General features: G+C 44.1%; 1 protein-coding gene across 2 annotated transcripts in view; it reads left to right on the top strand.

Moving 5' to 3' along the window:
* CASTOR2 (cytosolic arginine sensor for mTORC1 subunit 2) overlaps positions 1–16,729 on the top strand; it is a 145,493-nt gene that overhangs the window by 70,368 nt on the left and 58,396 nt on the right. For both annotated transcript variants that reach the window (XM_048324694.1, XM_048324695.1), the window contains exon 2: positions 5,715–5,785. In XM_048324694.1, coding sequence (XP_048180651.1) covers positions 5,715–5,785 — 71 coding nt within the window. The remainder of the gene's footprint in view (positions 1–5,714; positions 5,786–16,729) is intronic.

Here is a 16,729-nt window from a genome sequence, read left to right as displayed (position 1 = left end):
TGTTTCAGTTCCTTTTGAGCTTGAATTAAGCTAAAATTTACAAATCGTTGTTCAAGAATCTTTTCAAGTTTAAGATAAATGTCCATATGTGGCTCTGAGAGCCAAGTCTTTCCACAGTTCCTCCATAGCTTAGATATGGAATAGCAAAACAAAAACAAGAAGAGGAATCCAAAGTTTCTTTACTCACACATCAGTCGCTTAGGGATCGGGGATCCTTCTGCTTGCAATTCCTCACCATTTGTTACAGTGGGGATTCTGTAACATGATGTATCAAACAAGGAGGCCCGTGGAACGGAAATATATATGGACCGATTCTTGATAGATGTTTCAGAGATGTTTATGTCTCCAGCTGCATGGCCGGAGCTCTGCCGAGGAACTGAGGCAGTCACGGGACCAGAGGGTCCTTGCCCTGTGCAGGGAAACACAAAACAACCAATGGCGAATGAGGCTGACCAGGGGCAGGGAAACCCCCGTGCCTCCTGCCCAGGGCCCCTCTCCCAGGGCTCCATGGCAGGGGGGAGGGACCCCAACAAGGGAGAACAACCAGCATAGGAAATTCTTCAAGGATAATGCCATTCCAGTCTCCAGTGGGGAAGTCCTCAGAGACAATAGGAGGGATGATGTTGCTTTGGTTCCTCTTGAGGGGATGTCCAGTTCACATTTTCAAGAAGTGAGCATGGAGTACTATGGCCAGAACCAGAGGGGCCCTGCCTCCAGCCAGGTGGAGGAAAGGGACAATCGGATCTACTGGACTCTGGATCCATGGCACATCAGACCCACAAGCATATACAGCTTTAGTTGACACTGCTGCACAGTGTACCCCCATTCCAACAAGATATGTAGGGGCAGAATCCAGCTCCATTTCTGGGGTGACAGGAAGATCCCAAGAGCTGACTGTACTGGAAGCTGAAGTGAGCCTGACTGGAAATGAATGGCAAAACCAGCCCGTCGTGACTGGCCCAGAGACCCCGTGTATCCTTGGCACAGATTACCTCGGGAGAGGGTATTTCAAGGACCCAAAAGGGCATTGTTGGGCTTTTGGGAGAGCTGCTGTGGAGACAGAGGAAATTAGACAGCTGAATACCTTGCCTGGTCTCTCAGAGGACCCTTCTGCAGTAGGACCGCTGAGGGTGGAAGACCAGCAGGTAGCGATCGCTACCACAGCAGTGCCCTGACAGCAACACTGCACCAACCGGGACTGTGGGACCCCATCCATGGGATGAGTCGAGAACTGGAGAACCAGGGAGTGCTCAGCAGGACTTGCTCACCCTTCAATAGTCCTGTATGGCCTCTATGTCATTAATAGCACAAATGTCCTTTACTGCTTTCCAAATACATCTCAGAAGATGTTGTACTAGAATCTACCTCTTGTCATTATTTATAAACTGCAAAAAAGGTCACCAAGAATTAGATGATGGGCATAATTCTTATTCTATAATACAAATATATATTGTCATGATAACATACAGATTGAAGCATACAAATGCCTTCTCATCTAAAATGAGAAGACAGCCTGGAATAAATCCCAGCAAATTACATCTTTCATATTCACACAGCTGAACTTGCTGCTGCTGCTTCTAAATTTCTCTTCAGTTCAACTGCTTCTTTGCAAACTTCTGTGTTACTTCCAGACTTTGCATTTGACTGCCTTGAATGGCATTTGGCCATGGTTTCCTACATGTGGGGAGACCAGCTGCCCACGTGTTTCTGGAATGAATGTTTTCCACAGGACAAACAGTTTTGCAACACTTTACTGTGCTGAGATAACAAATAATTAAGCAGTTTCTTTATAAATATGAAGGTAGGACTTGTGGTCTTCCTTAAAGACCATTGTCTGTACTGAACTTTCAAATGATCCACGCAGTATTCCCAGAAACTTGTGTCTGTGTGCAACCCATAACAAATAGAAGTCACATTCATCCCAGTATTACCGCTCTTGTGATCTCAGCAGACCTAGAAGACCAAGTGTCTGAAGGAGACACTTCCAGTGTGGACCTGCAAGCACAGCTAACTACTCCACTTTCCTGCTCTTTTCTCCCATGGAGGCTGGAGTACTGTTTGCAAACTGAAATGGTGCTGTTGCTGCATCCCCCAGGCACTTTCCTGCTCTGTGCAAGCTTGCGTATTTCTTCCATACACGGTGTAAGCTTTGCAGTTTCAAAGATCTAATCTAATAATAGATTAGTCTACATTTGTGGCATTGCCAGAAAAAGGCATATGTTGTCAGGCAGTCAAAGTCAGCAACAGTGCTTAAGTAGAAATGTGCTTAAACATTGAGAAGGCAGAAATCCAAAATAATCCATCCAAGGTTTGGCTATTAGGAAACTAAAAATACTGTCTTCCTACATACAGGGTTTCCAGGTGTACTTAGAGAAATACTGTTTGCCTGATGTCTCAAAATTATTAAAGGGCAATTCTTTTCCTTTCTTGGCTTTGGTGTGATAATAGAAGATGCTGTTGGCATTCAGCTTATCAACATCTGGTTTAAGAGGAAAGAGAAATTACTGAAATAACTTGAATGGAAGAGGCATGTGTAGTGTAATGTGGGAGAGAGAGATGACATTGAGTTCCTTTTTTCTATCACACAAGGTTTGCAATTTCAATTTTTCATGTTTAGATTTCCTCTGGGAAAAGTATGCAGCAATGGCTTCAACAAAGTGAATGTATACCGTAAGAACTACTGCTCTTCTCTGTGCTGGTGGAAGACTTTGCTTTTAAATTCAGATGGCTCTGTAGTCCTCCTGACCTTTTACAGAACTGCACTGAGTGGGGGATTGGGCTTTGAGATGGTTTATGGAGATACGAGGTTTTGATGTGAGTTCTGAGGCAGCAATTATGGGATTTCATATGTACATATCCCTTAAATATTAGCATATTTAGATATGTGCTCAGAAACTGGCATCTGTCACAAACATACTTCTTCTGGGGTCAGTGTGTGCACACAGACACATATTACTGTTCTAGTAAAAAATTATTCCATAAATGCCATCGCAGATCAGGAAAGGTTAGGTTTTTAATATTAATGCTTTCTCCCTTAGGACCTCTAGTTTCACCCTAGTCAGCATGCATGTGACTCAGTCAGGAAGTAGTAGCAAAGAGGTTTGTTTCAGTGACTTCTCTAGGGAATTCATCCACTCTAACAAATAATTCTGCCTCCTGGGACCCACCTGAAGCAGCATTCCAGAAGTCCTTTTTGCCCAGCTTGTATTACCCCTTGCACTGGTAGCAGCCTTGTGCCATTTAGAAGTGACAGTACAAAATTGAGCTGCTGCTAATTTCCGCTCCTTTTGGCACTATTTCTGGAGAGAGTTGAGTTGGTAAATGTGGCTGTCACAGCAGCTATTACCAATGACACAAAATAATTAAGTTGTGGTTTCTATTATGGTAGGGCCACATCTGTATTTTATAATAATATGTCTGTGCTAGGAGAGAGTGTTATGCTTGATTGTTGTGATGGATGCTTCCAGGAAAACAGGACAGGTCTCTAAAAGCAGGTTGTCTAATACTTTCCATGTACGTTAAATGCTGTTGGTTACATGGCAGACCAGTAATTGAACTGCGCGTTGTTTCCACTCAGTTTTCTGATGAGGTGATGAGGAGGGCAGCATCCATCTATTTTTCTCCCTGTTGCTTTTGGAGGGAATAGCTTCTATGTTTGTTCTTTCCAGTCAGTCAAAAGAACGCTGAAACCAAGTTTACATGTGATTCTTTAATCAAGTGAATGCTTTCATTTTTTGATGTTGTACTAGTTTGAAAACAAACTAGTGGGAGACACCAAATCAGAATAACAATTTAATAGGGAAATAAAAAGAGGAAAAAAAAATAAAATATAAAGGCAGATAACACTGGGTTAAACTGACAGAGTCAGGATACAACCTGACACCTGTTAATCAGGGTGGTGGTAGCAGTCTGGTAGAATGGTGGCTGCAGTCCTCCTGAAGCAGTGATCCTGTAGAAAAAGGGTCTGCTCTTCCTCAGGTCCAGTGGTGTCTATATAGCTCCTGTCCTCTGGAAATCCAGTGGAAAGGTTGTCTCAGGTGTTCAGAATCTCAGATTATATCCACGATGGGATGCTTGGTTCCTCCCCCTGGGTGGAGCATCTCACAATGGGGTAATGAGTCATGAGGCCAAGTGTTGATTAGGCTCATTAACAGAAGATGGTCCGGAGGGAGTTACCTCTGAGTCAGGCGGCAGGACAATGATGGGCCATGAACAGAAAGATAGTCTGGGGGGAGGAGGCAAGGAAACACTGCCCCACCTGGTTTCAACAGCTCCTGAGGATGGGAATAGAATACACTGCAAGCCAGGACAGATGTCTTGAGCCACCAGTGTGGGGTTCCAGACTTTCAGAAGTCTTGAAGATTTTTGGACACAGATGCTCAGCAGTGCTGAGAAGCCCTGGTAGTTCCTGGTTCTTGAATCCTGCTGAACTGTGCTTCATGCAGAAATTACACTGTGAACACGCGGTGAAATCTGGGGGCCTTGAGAACAATCTCTCTTTTTCTAGTATTTAAAATATTTTCTGTAGGTTGTCTCAGATAAATTGGAGAGTATTGTAGTGTAACTGAAATCCTGCTCTTTGGTTCTTGGAGACACATGCTCTTCCTGTTGCACCCAATTTAGAGGGAAAAATTTCTCCTGGGCTTAGGCAGCAAACACAGTCCACGTGCTCTGGCATTCTCCTGGAGGGGCCAGGAGCCCTGCGGGTGTTGGGGATGCTACCCAGAACTGTGCTGATGCTTTGCTGAACGTGAACATGAGTTTGCAAAATGTCATGCTAACCTTCCTGCCATTGCTGGGGACCAGCTGGATAGAAGCTGGGTTTTTTCAATAGATGTTGCTGTACATATGTTGGTGTGTCAGGGAAAAAAACCTTTTCAACTATATGTGGTGTTAAGCCTTAAGGCTGAAGCTTTTTTTGTTTGTGTGTCTGCAGTGGAAGAATCCCATGTCACATTTGATTTGTATGTCCTGTTAGAGGTGACATTGTGCTAAATGCTGAACAAGCTGGGGATGCTGTGCTGCACGTGACCTGTGATGTCAGAAGATGAGCATGGAGCAGAACAGAGGCCACAGGGGATTGGGCAAGGGGAAGCTCAGCCTTGTGTCAATTGGCTTGATGGCTGCTACCACTCTTCTTCACCTGGAGCACCTGAGGAAGGGGAGAGGACCAGCACAGGAAATTGGGATTCTGTCTGTTGGTGGCAAAAGCCTCTAAAGCAGCAAGAAGAGATATTGGGGCTTGGCTGAGAGATTAGATGTCAAACCTTGATAAGGCAAGAAATTTCAGTGGGCAAAAAGGGAAGGCAGGTGCATACATGAACCGTGGAAATGCTTTTGGAGGGTGCTGGAGTGAGCAGTCAGTGAGCAAGGTTTTTCCTCTGTGTCAGTGCAACAAAGCAGGTCCTGGATGTGATGGGAAACCTTAAGGGATATGGTAAGAAAAGTAACTAAGAACTAAGTAATAAAAATAATAAGAGTTTTACCAGCTCCATTGTGCCTGGGCAGGCAGCATAGAATGTGGGTCACACAGTATGAGTTAGCCAGAAATAAAATCTAGGTCTGTTAATGCCTCAGGCCTCTCCATAAACACCAGACTGTGACTCTTTCCTTCAGCACAGCTTGGATGGGAAAGCACCTCCATTTTAGGTGGAAGAGAAGGCTCTGCTCAGTCCAGCTGCTAATCATGTTCTCCTGCTATTTGCCTTTGCCAGGTGCAAGTTCTTCAGCCTCACAGAAACCCCTGAGGACTACACTATCATTGTGGATGAAGAGGGATTCCTAGGTAAGTGTCAGCAAGTGCCACTTTGGTATCCAGCCTGAGGGTGGATGAGGAAAACATGTCATCTCGCTGAGACTGTAAACCAAAATGTTTGTAAAACAGGTCTGTTTGCCAGTGCTGGTAGTACAGCTCTGAAAGGTGCTTTGATCACTTAAGCACACTGTCTCTGCTGCCATGCTGTGCAAGGCAATTCAGATATGGAATATGAATATATTTGAATGCTGGGAGAGGATCACACCCAAGTCTTAAAGAGTAGTTTAAGCATGCTTGAAAAAGCAAAACCATCTGCGTACGATTGCATTAAAATGAGCTGGCCTGTGTCCCCAAGCCTCCACAAGCATACCACATCTTGCATTTCCAGCTTCTATCAACCTCTATCTTTGAAAGGAGCCCTTGAAGATGAATAGTTTGCATCATCCCTACCACAAGCACAATGCTGTGGAGTTGTGAATCGGCTCCTTTGGCTCATCACCGAAAGCTGTGATTTATCCCCCTTTCTTACACCCAGCTCTCCCTGTACGAAGTGTGCCATCTTTGCCTGGAGTGGCTGAAAGGGTCAAAGGTGGGTCACAGAAGGTGGTTGGTATGTGCTTGAGAGCTGCAGATTCTTGTCATTGTGCAAGTGCTGATGTAGAGAATGGTTTGGCTCTGTAGATGGAAATAGTTTGTAATAACCTTTATCATGTGTGGAGGTTTTGTTTGTAACAGTGTTATTGAGGTGGTGGAATGAGGAAGTGTTGGGCAGCTATCATTATTTTTGTTCAGTTGCTCTTTCTGTGTTTGGAATTAAAAGTCTCATTTTGAGGTCAGAGAAAATTCATTAAAATATGAAAAAAGAGGATTTTGTTCCTGAATAGGAATTAACTGTTGAGAACCTTCTTGTTACACTGTAAAATTCAATGGTTTTGTAATATCCAAACCACAAGGAGAAAATCTGAAACGACACCATCTTTATTTAGTACAGTTTTATGATCAGTAGCCTTGCTGAAGTAGGCCCTTTTCTGCTTCAGGAATACTCACAAACATGTAATAGAACAAGCTACACTTTAGTCCAGTACAGTGGTACCTGAAGATTTTAATAAATTAATCACTAGGCTGAGAATGCTAAATGGATCTTTACAGCTATATATGTTTATAATTTGGTAGTTTGGGGGTTTGATTGAAAGTCTATGCCATGTACTTTTGCTCCCAGAAGAGGAGGTGACATAGAGTTCTGCTCCCGGTGTCCCTTGTTGTATTTTTTAAAGGGGCATATGTGCAAGAATTTTACTACTATTGGTAGCACCAGCTTTTTTGTTATCAGTGGCAATTGAGGAAAATTACTTCTAATTTGGTTTTACCATAATAGTAGGATTCAGAGCCTCCCTCTAAGAGCTTCATGTTAAGCAAACGCTCACTAAAGGAGGAGAAAGTTTCTGGGTTATTTTCCAAGGGGCACAGCACGTAGCAGAGCAAGAAACCCAGAGATTCTCATTCTTAGGAGGGAGTCTGTGTCACTGAGCCAGCAGGTGCCAGGGGCACCAGCTGTTCAGGTGCCCCTGAGCATGCCTGGAGCATGCTCATCTCCAGCATCATGTCTGTCTGACATCTATGGCACTCGTTTCTCTGCCCAGTTGGCGTGACACAGATTTTTCAATTCGGTCACTGGTGACAAGCTGAATTGCAGCCACCCCTGTACAGTCTCCAGCAGCTACACTGCTGTTTATCTCTCTAGAAATTATGCTAGCTTGAAACAAAGGTGAGCTCAAGCAGTGGTCTTGCTCATCCGTACTGAGGGACTGTTGCACTGTGCACTATTGGTTGTGCTCAGAGCAAATCCCAGGTCTGGCATGACCACTGTCCTCAAGAAGCTGCATGTCCCACTGGTGCCCAGGTTATCTCTGTGAACCAGGCAGCGCTGCTGCAATTCAAGCAGTAGTCCTCTCTGTTTGAATCTTCTGCTACCTTGGCTCTCTCTGGCACCTGAATTTAGTGCTGATAGTCACAGTGCCCATGTACCTTCAATTGGGCCATGGTTTTGGGATATAACATCCCTGTTTTTTTCAAATACACCATGTGCAGTTGGGGTGCTAAAGCAGGGCTTTGCAGGAGAAAAGATAAACTTCCAGACATTGCATAGGAATGAGGGAGTATGCTAAGGCCATCCTCTGCTACAGTATGGTGTGGAAGCCAGGTGCAAAACCCAACCTGGGTAGTAGTGTCACAGAGCTGCTGGCTTCATCACCTTTTCTGTGCTTTCCTTTTTAAGTGATGATCTTCTGGCAAGACCTGTATACACCACATCCTGCTAACTCTCTTACCACAGCCCCATATCCTTTGGGTTTGTATCCAGCCCATGTTCTTCTTTCTGAATTGTCACCACCACATCCAAAGCTTCATCTCAGAGTTAGCCCTGTGTGCAGTTCCATCCCTGTTCCTCAATTCAGTATGGTGTAAATTTTTCATAGTCTGGAGAAGTCCAGGATCTAACATATAGTTACAGTGAAAGGACTCTGCTTCATTCCCTGCTTTCCCTCACAGTCTAGCTAAAAATGTCTCAGCAAGATAAAGTTCACTTTCCCATTGTATAGCCTGTAATCAGCACACGGGCTTGAACAGAATCAAAATCTCTGAGTTCCAGCATCCCACCTTCTTGCAAAACAGTACCAATCATGTCTGCCTCGAGTGCATCAGCTGCTTCTTGTCCTGAGTAGTGAAGTGCCAAATTCAGCTCAAGAATTACAGGGTAAATCATCACCTTTGATGAGCAGTTCAGATAGCAAGTCCAACAGTAAATGACTTTCTTTTCTTTCCAGGTAACTTTTTTTCTTGCAACACTTAACAAACTCAATGTAAATCTCTGAAGGACAGGTTTTTCTGTATGGAAAATGAGAACCTTTCTTTCTCAGGCACCTGTATGAATTATTGCTGCAGCAGCAATGAGAAGGTTGTCCTGTTAGATGGCATCTTCCATGTTAGCCAGGCTCTTTCTCCTGCACATCACAAATACCACTGATGGGAAAAGAGCAGGCCGAAGAAATACTGGCACTTTCATCAATCCTTGAGGTTAACACTTAAAACATACTGACATGCAGTAAACATTCTTAACTGTTTTGTCAAAAAATAATCCCTAGGCTTGTTTCCCTGAGAGCAGCAAGGGAGTCAGGGTGGTAAAGAAGTTGTTATTTCTTCTCCCCAGAAAATGTCCACAGTGCAAAGCTGTAACCTGCTTAAGCATTCATCATGCTGAAGGGGAACAGCTACAGCCTAATTTTTTGCTTTAATTCCCTGGTGGTGAGGTGGGGATTACATTTGCACAGAACCTTGTTTGTTCCAGTGGCCATTTCTTGGGCTTTGGCCTGCTAATGAGGAAGAATTTTATTCAGCAAATAACACAGGGAACTGTGCTCAGAAAGCTCTTTTCCGGGCTGATACTGAGATGAACTAGCAGAAAGTTTGGTCATGGGCCCTCCTGCATGAAGACAAATGTCTCAGCTAGTGGGGTGCTTGAACAGCCATGTGCGGTCCTGGCATTTATCCCCCTGCTGCACAGCCAGCACATGGCAGAAAGGTGGAGCGGCTGCTGCTCCCTGAAATACAGGAACATTTGTTTGGCTGGTTTGCCTTTTTCCCAAAAGTTTGGCTGAAAGCAGGAGCTGTTTGTGCATTTGCAGATATGCCATAATCCCTGTGTTCTCTGCATAGTCTGTTCCTTTTTCAGAGAGCAGCAAGGACAGACTCACTGTCTCTGGGCAGCTGGATGAACAGAGCTTCTAGTGTGTGGTCTTGCTGGTCCCAGTAGTCTCTGTTCATCAAAGGTTTTAGCTTTCACACACTGAAAGGAAACACATGCCATCACACCTGGACATAGCTGTCATCTTGAAAACCCTGTTTATATGCACTGGGAACATCTGCATAAATGGAGCCTGGTACAGTCTGTCAACCAGGTGAAGCTGCTCTGAAGATGGATTATTGTAAAGCAACATGTTGCTAACATTTTCAAGGTGAGGTTACTGGCTTCCTGGCCTTGGCACTTGGTTGATGTCCCTTGCGTCCAGTCTTTCATATAGGCAGTGAACTTTGAAGGTATTGAAGTAGGGAAAAAGAAATCAAGTGCTAGGGTGTCAGGGTTTGATGCTGGCTAAGCGCCAGGCACCCACAAAAAAAACCTATTCACTCATTTTCCTCTGCTATAGCTAAGCAGAGGAGGAGAATTTAAAACAAAAAACTTCATGAGTTGAGATAAGGATTAGGGGAAAAACATTTTAAGGGCAAAACCGGCCCCAGCCGCCACGCCAGGAAGGGCCTCGGCGGCCGCGCCACAAAGAGGCCCAGCAGCCCCCTCTGAGGGCCCGGCAGCCCCATCGCCACCCCTCAGAGGGGAAGATGAAAGAAACTTCCCGCACTTTTTCCTTTCTTAAATATGTCATCACAGAGGCGTTACCAACTTCTCTAATTGGGCTAGCAATCTGCCCTTTGTCAGAGCCTTCAGCGATGGGCTCTGTCCTGGACATAGCAGAAGTTTAGTGCAGCTTTTCCCACCCACTAAAAACCAGGCTGTGTTAAACCAACACATAGGGTCAAGGGAGGAGTGAATCACTGTGATTTTCAAATTTGTAAACATGCATATTCTAGGTTCAGGGAAATTTGGGGTGAGGGACACACATCACCTTCATGTACTCTGGTCTTCTTTCTCCTAGAACTGGCAAGCCCATTTCATGTAGATTATTGCAGTCAGCAGACCTTAGGTCCTGACTGACCTCTTCTGGATCAGAACCAGAGAGGAGAAGCCATTTCATTTCAGCACTGAAGCAGCTGTGAGAAACATCCTTCTGAGGTGCAGATCCGTGAACACAAAGCAAGACTCTTAGTCTTCTCACACTGAGGTTCATCTGCAAGATGGACGTGACAGTCCTTCCTTAAACCTTCTTTGGCTGCCTGATATGGCTAGTAACTTCTCTAAGGCCAGAAATCCATTCATTGACACATTTTCTAGAAGGAGGAGGTTCTTAATCTCAGCTCATACTTCACAGTAAATTGCCCAGTACATTAAGAATAATGGAAAAATCTCAGCTAGTTAGAGTGGCAGAAAAATTTTCATTCTATTAAGAAAAGGATAAAAATAAAAAAGCCATCTTGCTGGCAGTGCTTTGTTTTGATAACCATCATCCTCAGACAACCCTGTCTGACCTTGGATTCAGGGCCATCATATACTTAGTAGCACACTGAGTTCCTATTTCAATAACATCAAAATGGTGAATTGCTTTCAGTGTCCTCTTTTCCTAAACGTAAACTTTTACTGTATATATATAAAGTGTCCTCTTTTCCTGAGAAAACAGCTTATTTATAAGTCCAAGCACAGAACCCATCTAGCTATGAGCAATCTTTAACTTTCTTTAAAGATACAGAGGGAAGCAAACTAATAGTTGCATCTGGTTTTCTGAATATTCCTTCTATAACTATTTTTTCTTTAGTTTTTAATTGACCAGTAACTAGGCCTTTGTATCTGAGGCACAGTGGCATAATTTACTTTCTGACATTTATAATGCTAGATTCCTCCCCTGGATGGCCAGGAGCACCTGTGGTTGCTAGGCAGAACATGTTTTTCTCTACTAAACCCATGTACAATAATTCTCTTCTGATCTCTGTAATGGTTAGACTATGCTTTGTCTGAGGTTTTCAGGTTTTTAAGTAATGTGGTATTAATTACCTAAATTCAAATTAAAATGTGGGGATTTGACTATTGCCTAATTAGAAATATGTGCTAGGTTGGGGAGGGTTTTCCTGCAATGCATCTCTACTGATATAGATCAATAAACATTTTGGGGGTCTGTGATTACATGGGATTTCTGCCCTCTCCCAAGAGGCAGTAGGGTTTGGTGGTTAAAACTTTTGGGGGAAGGAAGGGAAATGAGAAATATATAATATTCCATGGTCTGCTTTGCGTCACCTGGGGAAAGGAGCACTTTATCTTCCTCTTAAAGCTTGTATGTGAGTGGGTTTGCAAATTTTGACAGCATATATTATTCCTTATGTTTGTAACCTGCCACAAAAAGTCTTCTGGTTCAGTTTCTCTGCTCACTCCTATTTAAAGAAGTACTGCATAAATAATACACATTTTTCACTGTTTCCTCCAGCAGATGGGTGTGTATTGATATCTATTTTTGTTTCACAGCCTGTGGTGAGAAAGCCAAGACTTCTCTTCCTGAACCACTTGACGGGCCATGATTTCCTCCTTAAATTTATTACATCTTGGCTGCTTCCTAGCACTTTCCAAGGTCCGATATAAATGAGCGGATAGATACCAGGGCTCATTCTTACCAATCCCTCTCATAAATGCAGGACCTACAAAGCTTTTCTGACTGAAACAATGAAACAATTCACTGAAATTTTAAGTTGCTCTCTAAGATCAGGATGCAGCTCAACAAAAAAGTAGCAGCCCTCCTTACGTTTTTTCACTAGAGAGCATTTGACCATCTGCTTGTCTTCCACTGGTGCATTTCTGGTTTTTTCTGAAGGGTGGGCTTTAGGGGAAAGGGTGGCTTGCCTTGTTTGTACTGAAGCTGGCTGTAGTCTGCCAGCTGTGAGGAGATGCCAGGGTGCTAAATGTGCAAGGAAGGGCCAAGGCTGAACACATGCTCTAAGACCTTTTGAAGCATTTATATGTTGCAAGTGCAGGTAAGACTGTGATTTGTCATCTTTCCCTGCTTTTTAAGTGAACTTTATATGGAGCACCCTGTGAGAGATGGGTAAGTGCTGTTGCCCCCTGTCATAGGCTGAGAAGTGAAGCACAAGGAAAGCTGAGGAATCAATGATACAAGCAGCAAAATGAGTCCCTTTTCCTATGGCTAAAAACATTCAACCATCAGTTCCCAATCTTTGCTAGCTGTGAATCTACTTTAGGTTTAAGCCATACTTTTCTCAAGTTCATAATGTGAACAAGGAAGTGGATTTCCTCCACCTTGGCATCTCATAAATGCTATGACCTCAGTCTAGAAATGGAATCTTCAGTAACCCATGAAAAAAACCAGTCTGTCATCATCTGCAAACAGAGAAAACATCTCTTTCGTGGTAATTGTTGCAAAATGCCAGTGCGCAGCACTCCCCAGGGCTGGTCTTTGAGCAGGTTTGCCAGATGGTCTCATGAGTGCAGGAGATGACTCAGGTTTCCCAAGGATCACCAGTCATTCATCAAGGTGAGAAAATTTCTTTTCCTGACAGGCTTGGAGGATTGTCCTGATCAAGTGAGATTGGAAAGCCAAACAAACTTAAATGCTGTCTGTACCCAGACGGAGACTCTCAGGCAGAGGTTGCAGGTTTTGTGCCCAAAAACTTCATCAACTTTATTTTTTCCTGATGCCAGTGATCAGTCTTTTCCAGCTTTCCAGGTACAAAGTCTCCAGAACTAATGATGGATCAAGGGTAACTCATAATCCCAGTGCAATGTGTCTAGTTGTTTGGTTTTCGCTAGAATCAGTTGAAATCCTTCTATCTGACTCTAGAATGCAGACTGGTGCACGTGCATGACTCCAAACTAACAGTTCTCTTCGGGAGAATTTGCTTGATGCTTTGATGTAATTCTTGTGCAGTTAAAGGGGGGATGATTTTACTTTGCATGCAGTATTAAGCTGATGGTGGCACACTGGCCAACCATCATCTTCTTCAGGCTTTTGGCCTAACAGTCACAGTCATCTTGGGTTTGTGGAAGGGCTTCTCCATGGGCAAGTAAGCCTTTCTCAAGTGAGCAGCTTTGCTATTGCAATTGCAAGGTGAAGACACAGGGAACCAGAGCACCATGGTGAAGTTCATAGGTCTGCTGCAGGCTTTTCTGTTTGACCTTGGACAAGTCTCTCAATGTGTTTCAGTTTCCTCATCTGATAAACAGGGATAATCCAATTAAATCACCTCATAACAGGCCTTGTAAAGATTAATTAGTAAATGTGGAAATGCTTTGATAATGTAACAGGCAAGGGCCATTATAAATAATAATAATTGAGGTAGTTTCTGTCCCTCAGGATTCCCTATTACAATGGGTGCACTTTCAGCCTACAGAAAAATCAGGTCTGTAGTGGAACAGACTGGAGATTATGGTGGGAAAAAATACCCTTTATGGGAAAAGTTACATAATCTTTTAAAAATATCATATTTTAGCATTTAATCTTGCACAGGATTAAGATGCACAACATCAAGGTTACAGTCATACAGTTGGGAAGTTAGTGGCTCCATCTTCAAGTCTTGTTTGAAATGTAATTATTTGCTCTACTCTGTCAGTTCAGTGAAATCTTGTCTGAAATACTGTCTTTTCAAAAAAAAAAAAAAAAAGAAAATACCATTTTTGCTGTTTTGGTTGAAAATGCAGAAGGAATTGTAAACCTGAGTCCAACTGCATTGGTTCTTCTTTTGTTATTCTTTTATTTCTGTGGGTGTGGCTTTTCAGTGGAACACGCTACCTGCGTCCCCTTGCTGGCAGTAACCAGAGCCAGCAACATTGCCTTCGACTGTCTGGGCTAGGTCCTCTCCACCCCTGGCTTGCAGAATGTTGGGGTTTTAGTTTAGTCCTAGTTTTTTTCTGTTAAAGGAATTTTCCCCCCCATACATGTTGGTAGGGGAACAAATCGCTGAGTACTTCAGGAAAACAAAGGACTTGGCTGCTCTTTTGTTTCACCTGGGGGCTGTGGGCAGTTGGTCTCAGTGTTCGGAGAGAGAGAAGCCGCTTGTTCTTTTTCAGCCATTTTTCCTTCTGCGGAGAAAGACCCCAGAATCCCCAGCCCACCTTCCCTGCCCCGCTGGAGGCCGGGCTGTGACCGCCCTGCCCCGCCGCTGCTTCGAGCCTTCGCTGCATTGTAGCCCTGCTCGCCCTGCCTGCCCAGACCTGCGGGGGGTTCTCCGTTGGGATACACCTCGTCTGCCATCTGGGATTTGTGCTCGTCCCTGCCGTTCCAGCCTGCCATTCCAGCCTGCCATTCCCAAGGGTCCGGCCGGACACCGGGATCGGCTGCCCAGGGGTTTGTGAGGCTCCTTTGTCCCATCCCTTCCCGGGATCCCGGGGCACCGGTGCCGCGGGCTCCCCGAGCTCGCTCCGGAGCGCCCCCTGCAGCCGCGGGGGAACCATCGCACCTGCCCTGCTCACCGGGAGCCGCCAGCGCCCCTGCCGGCTGCGAGCGGAACTGCACCCGAGGGGAAAGGGCCTGACAGCCGAGAAGGCTGGCACTGGGTTTGGGATTGTTCGCTGTTACTGCCAGAGTTATTGCTGTTTGTTTGACTGGTTATACACATAGAGATATATAATAGTAAAGAACTGTTATTCCTATTGCCCACATCTTTGCCTAAAAGCCCCCTGGATTTCAAAATTATAATAACTCACAGGGAATGGGGTTGCATCTGCCATTCCAAGGGAGGCTTCTGCCTTCCTTAGCAGATGCCTGTCTTTCAAACCAAGACACAGAGTCTGTGAGCAAAGCCTTTGTCAGGAGTTTTTGAAACACAGGGAAAGTTTTGTCAGGAAGTGGGAAATCTGCTGATTTCCGCAGTTCCTGTTACTGGACTATCAGAGACAAAATCCTCAGTTCTTTTGGGCTGTGGCTTCCATTTGCTCGTGAAGCAAGGTGAAGAGAGGCTGGCCATGGCGGTGCTTTCCTGACTGGGAGCAAAAAGCCATGGATGACAGATTGGGAAGGACCTAGCTCTTGATCATAGCACAGAGAGGGCATCAAGGTCCCTACACTCAAGAAGCAATCCTACTCAGGACAGATGCACCCACAGCCATGCTTTGAACACATCTTGAGCCAAACTTTTAATCTTCATTGCTTGTCAATAAAGAAAAAAGCCAATTTCTGCTCCCTTCTTCATTTTCATGAGAAAATGTGAGCTTTTGGAGATTGGATCTGGTTTTAATTTTCCAGGTTTGCGTATTATTAGTGGTGTGCTATCCTGTGAAGAGGAAGAAAAAGAGTAGCCTGATTTCCTGAGAACTGACCAGAGCCTAAACTGGATTTGTATTCCCAACCCAGCTCTCCAGTGAGAGTGGACATAATGATTATTTTTGGAATCTACCATACTGTGTTCCACGTTTTTAGCCAAACATAATAATGATACTTTGTTTTTGGAGTGTATTCATACTTCCTCTCTTACGAGACCTCTGTGAGGTAAGAATTATTTCCTCCCACATATGAGGAAACTGGTAAAAAGGAGACCAAATTATTTGTTTCAGGTCACATACATACTTTGTGGGACAAATCAGATTTTGCCTTAACTTGGAAGCCCAAACTGGCATCTGCTTATCTGCACTTCAAAATCAGACCTTATTTACAGTGTATTGCAATAACCTGAATATCAGTTCTAAGACACTACTGTAAAACTGTAGTTTCCTCATGATCCTCCAGGTAGTCGGTAGCGAGTCCATCATCCCTCTGTGTCCATGGCCAGGTGGGAGTTGTGCTTTTATATTACAACAGCTTTTGTATATAGACTTGACTTTCCTGTGCAATACCTTCTGTTGCTGGATCAGTGTCTGGCCTGGCAAGAACTTTGTCTCTTTCTCTTAGACTTTGGCAATAGTCTGAGGTTTTTGTTTCTTGCAACAGAAATCAGAAGTAGAAAGCTAAGAAAGGAGGCTATCAGAAACGGATTTTCCAAGTGGACATTTTTGTGCATTTCACAGACTGCACCAATCTCATTGGAAATCCACTTCTCCTTTTTGTTTAATTCTTGAAAAGTCAGTGTAAAAGTATAACCAGCTTAGTTTTTAGATTGCTGACAAAGTTACAAGGATTGCAAGAGGAGAAGTAGTTGAAAATGAGATGAAAGCAGGGATTTCTATATAAGCATTTCCTTTTATCAGTCCTTGATTGCTCTCTTAGTAGACACTTGCAATGGAGCTCTTTCCTCAGGAGGTGCTGCTGCTTTTAAGTGGTGAGAGGACAGCCTTCTGATATATGGATTTGCAAGTTCAGCATCAGTCCCTCAAGA

Source organism: Corvus hawaiiensis, chromosome 20, assembly GCF_020740725.1.
Source record: "Corvus hawaiiensis isolate bCorHaw1 chromosome 20, bCorHaw1.pri.cur, whole genome shotgun sequence".
In the NCBI taxonomy this organism is placed as follows: Eukaryota; Metazoa; Chordata; class Aves; order Passeriformes; family Corvidae; genus Corvus; species Corvus hawaiiensis.
Note: the sequence above shows the minus strand (reverse complement) of the source record. Positions and strands in the feature narration are given on the sequence as shown.